The 12259-nt window shown below is 34.4% G+C and overlaps 1 protein-coding gene across 10 annotated transcripts in view; it reads left to right on the top strand.

Annotated features, from left to right (window-relative positions):
• CEP126 (centrosomal protein 126) overlaps positions 1-12259 on the top strand; it is a 91327-nt gene that overhangs the window by 34635 nt on the left and 44433 nt on the right. For all 10 annotated transcript variants that reach the window (XR_005657136.1, XR_005657139.1, XR_005657138.1 and 7 more), the window contains one exon: positions 7318-7429. Coding sequence is in view for 5 of the 10 variants with exons in the window: in XM_039881943.1 (XP_039737877.1) it covers positions 7318-7429 (112 nt within the window). In the remaining 5 variants the exon portion in view is untranslated. The remainder of the gene's footprint in view (positions 1-7317; positions 7430-12259) is intronic.

Here is a 12259-nt window from a genome sequence, read left to right as displayed (position 1 = left end):
AAAAACTAAACTAAATGAAGACGAGCAATCTACCAGAGACAGAGTTTAAAACATTTGTTATAAGGATGCTCAATGAACTTAGGAGGACAATAAATGATCTTAATGAGGACTTGAACAGTAAGCATAAAAAAGGACATAGAAACCATAAAAAAGAATCAGTCAAAACAGAAGAATACGATAACCTAAATGAAAAATATACTTGAAGGAATCAACAGTAGATTAGATGAAGCGGAGGATCGAATCAGTGAGTTGGAAGACAGGGTAGCAGAAATCACCCAATCAGAACAGCAATAAGGAAAAAAAAATTTTTTTAATAAAGATAGTTTAAGAGACCTCTAGGACAACATGAAGCATACCAACATTCACATCATGGGGGTACCAGAAGAAGAGAGTGAAGGATTGAGAATCTATTTGAAGAAATAATGACAGAAATCTTCCCCAACCTGGTGAAGGAAAAACAGATACATAGATCAATAGAACAAGAAGAGAGACCAGAAATAAATCCATGTCTATACACTCATTTGATATATGACAGAGACAATAATATAAAATGGGGTAAAGACAGTCTCTTCAATGAATAATGTTGGGAAAACTGGACGTATACATGCATAAAAATGAAACTAGACCACCTTCTTACACCATATACAAAAGAGTAGACTCAAAATGGATTCAAGACTTAAATGTAAGACCCAAAACCATAAAACTTTAGAAGAAAACATAGGCAGTAAACTTTGATATTGCTACTAGAAATCGTTTTGGCTATATCTCCTTGGGCAAGGGAAACAAAAGAATAAACAAATGGGACCACATCAAACTAAAACGTTTTTACACAGCAAAAGTAACTATCAACAAAATGAAAAGACAGCCTACTGAATGGGAGAAGATATTTGCCTATGATACATCTGATAAGCGGTTAATATCTAAAATTTATAAAGAACTCATACACCTCAACAACAACAAAAAATCCAATTAAAAAATGGGCAGAAGACCTGAATAGATATTTCTCCAAAGAGGAAATACAGATGACCAATAAACATATGAAAATATTCTCAAGCTCATTAATCATCAGAGAAATGCAAATTAAAACCACAATGTGATATCACCTCACACCTGTCAAAACGGCTATCATCAATAAATCAAAAAACAAGTGTTGACGAGGATGTGGAGAAAAGGGAACCCTTGCATTCTGTTGGTAGGATTGCAAATTGGTACAGCCACTATGGAAAACAGTCTGGATGTTCTTCAAAAAATTTAAAATGGAACTACCTTTTGGCCCAGCAATTGCACTTCTGGGTATTTATGCAAAGAAAACCAAAACACTTAATTCTATGCAAAGATCTATGCACCCTTATGTTCATGGCAGTGCTATTCACAATAGCCAAGTTATGGAAGCAACCTAAATGCCCACCAACTGATGACTGGACAAAGAAGTTATGGTTCATATGTACAATGGAATATTATTCAGCCATAAAAAATTGAAATCCTACCATTTGCAATGACACAGATGGACCTAGAGGTTATTATGCTAAATGACGTAAGTCAGAGAGAGAAAGATAAATACATATGATTTCATTTATATGTAAAATCTAAGGAACAAAAAGAACAAACTAATTGAAAATAGACTCGCAAATACAGAGGACAATCATGACAGCCAGAGTTGAGGGGGGTTGGGAGGCTGGGTGAAAGCGGTGAAAGGTTAAAGAGAAACAAGTTAGTAGTTGAGAGATGGTCACAGGGATGGGGAGCACGGAATAGGGAATATAGTCAATAGTATAGTAATGGCTATGCATAGAGCCAGATAGGTGATAGAGTAATCAAGGGGATCATTTCATAAATTATATAAATGTCTAACTAATGTACTGTATACTTGAAACAAATTTAAAAAATAAAAAATATATAAATAAAAATAAATAAAAACAAGGTCCAGATCAAGATACATAATATTCTGATTCCATGTTAGAAAAGAAGAAAATTAGAATATATATTTATATTGCTTGTATTTGCATAAAGAAACGGTGAAGGAACACATAAATGACCAAGGAGAGCAAAACCTTCAAATGTGTATCATATATACTTATTTCTGAATATGAATATATTACCTATACAAAATAAATTAATAATTTAAGAAAATTCACTATCAGTGAAGAACAAAACTATGTGAGATGACAATTTGTCTATTATTTTAGTTTATTCCCAAAATATGAGTGTTTTATGAGTGTTTAATACTAATGTTTTACCACATATGCATAATAGCTGACTCTTCTCTTTGCTACAAAGAAGGGCAACATATTGAGGGTTTCAATAAGGTTAGAAAATTGTTAGAGTGAGAATATTAGAGTAAAAGATTGGGAAGGATTGGAGCTAGTGGATTAAATGATATAATAAAGCCCTAATACACAGTAAGTACTCAAAAATGTAGGCTTAAATTATCATCAGTGAATGAGAGGTATTGACTAGAGGTCATTAGATAACAGCAACAAGAAGTAGTAATGGTGGCCGTAAATTGACCTAAGTTAGTTTTAGTTAGTTTTGAAGTTCTCTTTGACAAGTGGTAGAAGTTAATAAAAGTAAGTCTCAGACTATAATCTAGCATAACTAGACATTCATTAGCAAAATAGATGCAAAAAAAAAAATCATATAACTTGTTTAGTAAGCTCAATAAAGTCTCAGTTCTCTATCCTTTTAGGTTCTCTGACTATACCTTAAACGAAAGGCCTACTTAGGCATACACAGCCACATTCCAAAGATTGAATTCTGTACCTTCTGGCATTGAACAATCAGAAATGTTCTTATATTAATGTCTGGACCCAAGACTAATTAGAGATCAAGCTTCAGATGCCATCTATAAGGGTAAAGGATATAGACCTCCCTAGATTCTTATTCTGTTCATGCAGCTGTTGAGAGTGATTAAAATGCTTGTAGCAAAATTCACTTGTTTTGAATACCTTTAATTTCAACAGGCTACTCAACAGGCTATTATTTTCACTAATAAAAACCCATTTTGGAGATGTCAGGGGCAAAATGGCATAGATGATAGAAGCTGCATTCTTCCCCTCTTGCAACCACATCAAAGTTGAGACCGAAACACAGAGCAAACAGCAAGCAGAGTTGCCTGGGGGTCTAGAAGGACAAAAGCCCTACAACTAGGGAGAGAATGAGAAATCACCCTGCAACAATTAGAGGTAGGAGGGAGCGAAGACACAAGACTGCCCGGTCCCAAGCGGCTGAATAGGACAAAAGGTATGGCAGCAGCAGACAGCAGCAGCAGTAAAATGGCCAGTCCACAACCAGACTTTCAGGGTGACGGACCTGCTTGTTCTGATCACCAGCGCCAGGTCAGCTATTTGGAGGGCACCAAAGATTTACAGGAGGACACTGAGTTGTCAGAGCGAGGACTGGAGGTGAGGCTCTCTCCTGGGCAGAAGTGCTGGCAATATCCATTGTTCTTCTGTTGAGCCCTCCCCACTCCCAGTGTGCGGATGCAGCACTGCCATAGCTGAGACATCATCAAACTGGATAACAGAGGTTGCTCTGCCCAGAGGATTTCTGAAACTCCACCTCCCTCAACTCATGGCCCTACCCAAGCCACATCCAGCTGTGGCCTTGGCAACTCCTGTGCCACTTGCTGAGCAGCGCCAAGACTCACACTGGTGGCAACTGACCTCAATTTCTGGCGTGGCATCTTGAGACAACTATAAGCACAGCATCTGTATATTGCTTCCTTAATCTTAACAGGTGGCCCCAGAGAGACACAGGCTGGGGCTAAACGTGGCCTGCGACAGAACCCCTCTCAGAACTATGCTACTGGACACTTACTACCAGAGCCACACTAATAAGACCGAGAGACTTAGAAGCTTTGATTAGTACATAAAAACAGGCAGGCAAAATGGGAAAACAATGAAGCAAAAACCATATGAAAGAATAGAACATAAATCAAGGAAAAATGGAGTCAAGCAATCTAACAGATGCAGAGTTCAAAACACTGGTTATAAAGATGCTCAATGAAATTAAGGGAAGTATAGATGAACTCAGTGAGAACTTTAGCAAAGAGATTAAAAAAAAAAACATAAAAATGGAGATAAAAATTATAAAAGGGAACCAGTCAGAAATAAAGAATACATTATCTGAAATGAAGAGTATTTTAGAGGAAATCAACAGTGAAGAAAGAAGAGGATCGAAACACCAATATAGAGGATGGAATAGCAAAGGACACCCAATCAGAATGGCAAGAAAAAAGTAACTAAGAATACAATAATTTAAGGATCCTATGAGACAAAATTAAAGATGACAACATCTTTGTCATAGGGGTATCTGAAGAAAGAGAACAAGAAGTTGAATATATATTTGAAGAAATAATAATGAAAAACTTCCCTAACCTGGTGAAGGAAATAGACCTACAACCCCAGGAAGCTCAGAGAGTCCCCAAAAAAATGAACCCAAAGAGGCCTGCACCAAGACACATCATAATTAAAATGCCAAAGGTTAAATACAAAGAGAGAATCTTAAAAGCACCAAGAAAAAAAGCAGTTAATTACCTATGAGGAAGCTCCCATAAGACTGGCAGCCGATTTCTCAAAAGAAACTTTTCAAGACAGAAGAGCTCGTCACAAAATATTCAAAGTGTTTGAAAACCCAGGATCTACAACCAAGAATACTTTATCCAGCAAAGCTATCATTTAGAGTCGAAGGACAGAGAAAGAGCTTCCCAAACAAAAATAAGCTAAAAGAATTCATCAACACCAAGCCAGTATATTACAGGAAATGTTGGAGGGACCTCTTTAAAAAGAAAAAGCATGTATCAAAAACATGAATAACGAATGGTGATAACTACATATTTATCAACAAGTACCTCAAATGGAAAAGAATTAAGTGCTCCAACCAAAAGATAGGGAAGCTGAATGGATAAAAAAAAACAAAAAACAAAAACCAAGACCCCTATATATGCTGCCTACGAGAGACTCACTTCCAATTAAAAGACACACACAGACTAAAAGGAAGGGGATGGAAAAAGATATCGCCTTGGTAAATCCTAGAGGATATTGCGCTGAATGAAGTAAGTCAGGTAGAGAAAGACAAATACCACGATTTCACATACATGTGGAATCTAAAGAACAAAATAAACAACAACAAAAATGGAAACGAACTCATAAATATAATATTTTGAGGGCTACTAGACCATGAGAAGGGTTGGGGGTTTGGGGGGGAAGGGATTGTGAAAAAGTGCAAAGGGATTAAGAAGTACAAATGGATAGATAAAAAATAGTTATGGAGATATAAAATGTAGCATAAGGAAAATAGTCAACAATGTAAAAAATATGTAAGGGGGAAGAGGGTAAATAACTTGATTTAGTGGGCTGACCATTTCATGAGTTATATAGATCTCTAATCACTATCCTGTACAACTGAAACTGATATATTTTTGTATGCCAACTATAATGGAAAAAAAATTCATTGAATTGTACAATGTAAATATGAGCAACTAATTGTCTATTATACTTCAGTAAAGCTGGGAGAAAAAATAATCTAGATCTTTTCCATTGTATATGATATTTTCTTTATCATATATTATATGCACACAAGTGATACTGCTTTACTATTTTTTTCCATTTATCTGTCTCATCATATTGTTTTAATTACCTAAGCTTTAAAACATTTTAATGTCTAATAAAGCAAGTAATCTCTTCCTTTTTGTTTATTTATCCAGAAATTTTAATTGTTTTGATGATTTCCCTCAAAATTAAGTTGGATTTTTAAAACTTGGTTTGCATTAAATTTATTCATTGATTTAGAGACTGACAGATGTAAAAGATGTGAAACCTTTTTACATATACGTGTTTGTATTTTATCTGTAAGTGTATCTCTATTACATTTATCTACATGTATTTATCTAAATGTATGTGTAGATATTTATACACATTTATTTGAAAACATATGTAGACATGTGTTTAGTTATTTATATGCTCATATGACATTTTCAAGGCTAAAATTCTAGCTAAATGTCTTCATTAGGGAAAATGAATGTGGCAAAATATTCTTCTGCTCCCACCATAAACATTTAACTATTTAATTGGGAGTTTTACTTTAATTGAATCAATTGGTGATTATTAGTAAATAAAATTTGCACTTAGATTTCAAAAAAACTATTTTGGACACTAAATATGCTAATTAAAAAGTGGTCAAAATCTATAGCTTGATAGTATCTGCCTCAAGAGGATTGGTTCTTTATGATTAGAATATCTAGCAAACAATCTCATAACTGTGTATTCTTCATTAGTATATACTATTACCCCTTGATTAGGGAAATGGACCATCTCTGGAGTTCAAGTTTGAACTAACCCATGCATAATAATATACTGGTTTCGCTTAAACATTTTAGAGTAAGTAATAAACATTGTAATAATAGAATAGCCTAATGACATGGGTTTTTAAAGGAGAAATGAGAAAAGACAGTTTGGAGGTGTCAGTGAAGAGCAAAGTCAACTGTGCTACCTCCAGGCCTTGAGTTATATGTAGTATGTGATGGGAGAAAAATAATATCTCTACTTAAGAGGGCTTCAGGAGAAGCAGTATTCTTAAAAGACACCTGTTTTAATTTAAACAAGAAGCTGAATTAAAGGTTATGCAAAGTAGTGTGTGGATGAGTGTCTGTATAATGTATGACTTTGAACAAGTCACACACATTCTCTATGCCTCAGTTTCTCCAGTTGCAAAATGAGATTCAAATAACATCTGTCTCTCAGATGGGTACTGGGTTTATTAGAGTGATCACTTCATAAGTTATGTAAATGTCTAATCACTATGTTGTACACCTGAAACTAATAAAATATTGTATGTCAGCTATCATTGAAAAAAATAAAAATATAAACATTTTTTAAAAATAGCCCAAAATGAGCATTAAATTAGATAATACGAAGTACTTAAAAAAAATGTCTATAACAGTAAGTGCTCAAAACATGTTGGTATTTTTACAGCTTCCCCTTTTCTTCATAAGAATATTTGTAAATTTTGTCAGAAATATATGGAACTCCAAGATCAAATATAATAGGGTTTGCATGCAAAAATGAACAGCCTCAAAATTTCTCAAAGTTTCTTTTTTCCTGATAAATATCCTTAAAATTGGTGATGAGAATTTTGATGTAACAATTTCTCTTTGGAGAATTATATGTCTAAATTTAAACTATTTAGATTATTCTAAAAAATGTTTTCTTTTTATCAAAGTTTTAAAGTAGTATTTTATCATTGACCAGTTAAATTATATATAAAGAGATCATTGAATATGATTCTGTACTATTTGATCTTTCTTTATTATCTCCTCAGTTTTTCAAAAACCAGTTCCTCCATTAGAAGAAGCCCTCAAACAAATTCAAGAACCCAATTTAAAATCAAAAGTGAACTTTCCCTCTTCGCACAGACCAACAATAAACTGGAGGTAAGGAATTTATGATTATAATGTGTAAATATTAATGCACAACAATTGAATAGCTTTCTAGTTGCTGAGTTTGTAGGCCTTTTTATCAGTTACTTCTCACCTCTAAGGTAGAGTGGAATATAAATTGCTTCATGAATAAGGAAAATTTTCAATTTGTTGTCTTTAGTATTATAGTGCTGCTTATGTTGAATAATTTTCTATGGAAACTATCATCAAAACCATTTTAAAATATTGATATTGGTTATTCATCTTTACTGATGAAAAATTGTGTTGATTGGAGTAATATATATAGGTAAAAGGAGTAACTATATAGTAGAAATGGGTTTTCCTCAATGAAAATCTTCCCTTGTTATCATGAAAAAGCTGCAGTGTCTCCTGCTTCCTCTCCAAGGTTATCTTAAATGAGTCATCTGGAAACAATAGAATGGACCATCTAACTACAGAGTATCCTCTGACATCCTGTATTTTCCATTTATTTATTACAAATGTTTATTGAAGCTATTGCATGTATAGCACTAGATCAAGCACTGTAGAGGATATGGAGAAGTATAACATTATAAAATGTAATCCCTAGTATATAATGTAGGAGAGAAGTGAAATAATGCTTTAAAGGTATAGAATAGTACCAAATGAGTAATAATGATAATATTTAATATTTACTTACATAAAAACAGCTACACTTCAGACATGAATTATGTTACTATTTTACCTGTACATAGTGTTATTTACCAAGTATTTCCATTTTTAGAATACTTGTGGCCAATAGTTCCCTTGATCACAACTAAGGACAATTAAATTCATCCTTAGTCTTCATTATAGTTCAGGAAAGACCTCAAAGAATAGTAGACTCTTCATCAAAGCTTTGAAGAAAACAGAAATTAATCATAAAACAAGTAGGCAAATGGCATTCCAGATAGAGGGATGAGCATGTGCAAACGCCAAGAGTAATTGAAGGAAAGATGTGTGGTAGGCGTAAGAGTGTGGCTGAATGATAGAATGGAAAATACCAATAGCTTGGCTAGATATGAGATTGGTGAGATAAATACATCTGTATGCTTAGGAATATAAACTTTTATCTTGAGAGTTTAAGAGATGTCAATGAAGGACATTAAGCAAATGGATGATAAAATCAGCTTTTCTTTTTTAACATCATTGCATTCTATTGTGAACAAGTATGGATAATGGATTGAAGAGGACAAAACAGTAGGTTATTTTATTATACGTAACTGAAATTATATGGCTCTAGAGCTCCAGAGAAAGATCTAAGCTTAAGATATTGGAAGCCAACACAACTGATGAGATCAGATCAGCCTTGGAGAATATGTACTGTGATGGCAGGACTAGGCTAGAACACTGAATAACAACATTTAAGACGTGAAAAAAAAAAAAAAAAAGAGAAGCATGCAAATGAGAACAGAATGGTTGATGATAGGACTAGGTTGATGATGAAAACTAAGGAAGGAGAGAGTTTAATGGGGGGGAAAACAGATTGTAGAGCTCGATGCCTTCTAGGGAACTAATAACATAAAAAATTATATTCATCAGGATCTTGACAGGAAACAAGTGGTACATTTAAAAGGGTGACTGTAAAGAGGTTAAGAAAGGGACTGGGAAGCCAACAAAGAATGGTAAAGCACCTCTAGAACAGAAACAAAGTCAGTATTACCACACAGACCTGAACTGAGAAAAGCTGTGACTATAGAGGAGGACTGTCAGACAGGACCTGTAGTCCTAAATAGAGGAACATTTCTACTGCTAATCCAAGCCCAGAAGAGAGGAAGCCAGAAGAATAATTATCAAAAAACCTCTTCCTTCTGTCACCCTCCCATTTCTTGCCAAGTGCCTTCATTGGCCAAACTCATCCACAAATCAAAAAGCCAGGGATCCTTCAGTCTCTGCCAAGCAGAGACAAGTAGAGAAGTGAATCTGGAATGGCAAAGAGAATATCCAGCATAGAAGCTATGTGTCATTATTTTCTACAACAAAACGTCACACTAGCAACTTTTGTCAGAGCAATTTTGTTGAAGTCATTGGGACAGAAAAGAGATTGCAATGAGTTATAAAGAAATAGAGAGCAAGAAAGTAAAGATAACAAGTGTAGCTTGGCTGTGAAAGGAAAAGAGTGATAGAACAATAGATAAAAGATAAAAACATGAATAAGATATATCCTCTGTCCAAAGAAGTCTTGCAGTTACATTATAATACAGTGTAATGATAGTTACATTATAATACATGTGTAATACCATGTAACAGGGGCTGTTACAGAAATATTAGCAACATGATAAAGAAGTACAAGATTGAAAGTTGGGAAGAAGACTTAAAAGATGAGTATGAATTGTCCAATAAAGCATAAATTGGATTTAGGCATGTTTAAGCCTACAGTGTTATAAAAGGCACAGACCCTTAAGGAAATAGAATTTGTTCAGTGTGGGATGTGTTACTGGTAGGACAGAAAATGATCTAGAAATGCAGATTGAGATCAGATGTGAAATTTTTGCGTGTCTAGCTAGGAAGCTTGGACTTTATCCTATAACAAGTAGAAAACCAGTGGAGGATTTTAAGCGGGGTGTGATATAATCCTCTTTATTATTTTAGAAAGGTAACTGGTATGAGTGTTGGAGAATTAAAAGGATGGCGAGGAATTGGAGGCAAGGAGACCAGAGAAAATTAATGGGACAATCCAAGGGATAGATCATTACTGCCTAAACTAGAATAGTACTATTTTGTCTAGTAAAGAAAGGACAGATCTGATAAAGAATAAAAATATTTTGGGTGGTCAGAAGAAAAGAATGAGAGAGAAAAATGAATGAAAATGCCTTTTCACAATGCAGAGAAGTGACATAAAGATAAGAGTTTAAGAATGTTAATCAGGTAGAAGCATAAGAATTGGAATATGAAGAGTATAATAGCAGAAAAATCAGGAGGATCCAGTTATGAATTTAAGAGGACTAACATTAAAAGGGTGGTAGTGAAGGGATAGATATTTCATAGAAAGAATAGATTATGACTTTGGTATATGATGGAATAAAAAATGGAAAAAGAAAAAAAAAGAAGCTGAAATTTTGAGTTTTGGTTACTGAAGGAACTTGGTGACTTTAAAAATAAAAAGGAACATAATGAAAGGATATAAGTTTGGCAAGATTACTAAATTTTATTTGAGGCTTCTGAGTAGAGATAAATATTTAAGGAGAAATGTATAAAAACAATTTGATCTGAGATTAAATGAGAGATCAAAGCAATTAGAAAGTCATAATTAAATATGTTGTTGCTTAATTTTTATATGTACATATGTCTCCTGAACCAGATTGTAATTTTCTAGAGAATAATGGCTAAATTTTACACATTCAGGTATTCCCTACAGTGCTCGGCTCAGCGCTGTGCGTATTGGAAGTATTCAATAAATACTTTTAATGGAGAAACATCACTGACATGAGTGAACACTTCTCGAGGGTATAAACTGGACCTGAAGCTTAATAAATGAGGAGGCTCTTCATCAGAGACAAACATTAAGAGAGAACTCCAGACAGAGAAAATAATTGGTGTGTGAAAAAGCATGAAAGAACATGTTGTGTTAAAGTAGCTGAAAGTAGTTCAGTTTGGCTAGCGTGTACAGTGAGAAGATAGGTTGGTTGGAAGCCAGGAGTTTGTTCTAAAAACAATTGCTGAAAGATTTAAAGCGAGCATACAGCATTTAAATTTTAGAAATATTGCCAGAGTGGGAAAGAACTGGATAAGACTAAAGATGGGAAAATCACATTAAGTGGTTCTTTACTAAATGAAAATGATGACTTCTTGAGCACTGTTAGGAGGCAGAATCAACATGATTTGATAACTGTTTAAGAACTGAGAAGTGATTCAGAGGAGTCAGGGATGACTCTGGAGATTGAGTTTGGTTAATTAATAATTAATTAATTAGTGAAACCATTTATCAAAATGAGGGAAGTAGAGAAGACGACGCTTAAAAGAGGGAGTCAATGAAAGGGGGATAGTAAATTGTGAGCTTGAATATGGAGAGAATAGTGGCAGGAAAATCAGGAGGATTTGGGGATGTTCCAGGGCCAGTTTCTCATGGTAAAAAATCTGGGCCATAAGATAGATATGATAGTTACCAATGAATAGATGAAACTAAAAGCCTTGGTTCAATACCCACCCGTGGTAGTCTTGGGTTTGGCTAAACAATCAAATTCTCATGACTACGATAAGCCATGTTTGGCTTCAATCAGAGGACAGAAAACACTGCATGTCCATCTTCAATAGGAGGAATCCTCATGGCAGGCCACAAAACAGTCAAAGGGCCAGTCTTTGCTATGCCCCTCTCCCCACAAGTGACAGACAGCTCAGCTCTAAGGAAAAGAGATCACAATGAGTATATATACAGCCACTGTAGATTAGAAAGCCTATGTTCCAAACAGGACCAATATTTTTTGAAATGGCTCCATATGTATAGCTTTCAGGTCCATGCAGGACATGTGCAATTATAGGAATTATAATTATAGTTTTTGGAAACCCAAAACTATGGATTCCTACCAGGTATCTATGGTTTTATTCACAGTCCTCTCAGTCCAGATGCAGATTACCAATGAAGGGTCATTTTTAACATAATCAATGTGCCTTATAATACAGTTGAAATCCTACTAAAGATCCAGAGTAACAGACTTAGAAAATTAACTCAAAGTCAAATTGGTCCACAGAAAAGAACAGATTTTGTTAATTCTTCACTCACATATAGATAGATAAGATCACACAGATAATATAAATAAGATTACACAGAGAGTATGTATGAATAGATAAGCAAAGAAGAAGGTCACATAATTTTCAAAAATTCTAGCA

The sequence above is a fragment of the Pteropus medius genome, unplaced genomic scaffold (assembly GCF_902729225.1).
Source record: "Pteropus medius unplaced genomic scaffold, Ma_sr-lr_union100, whole genome shotgun sequence".
Lineage (NCBI taxonomy): Eukaryota > Metazoa > Chordata > Mammalia > Chiroptera > Pteropodidae > Pteropus > Pteropus medius.
Note: the sequence above shows the minus strand (reverse complement) of the source record. Positions and strands in the feature narration are given on the sequence as shown.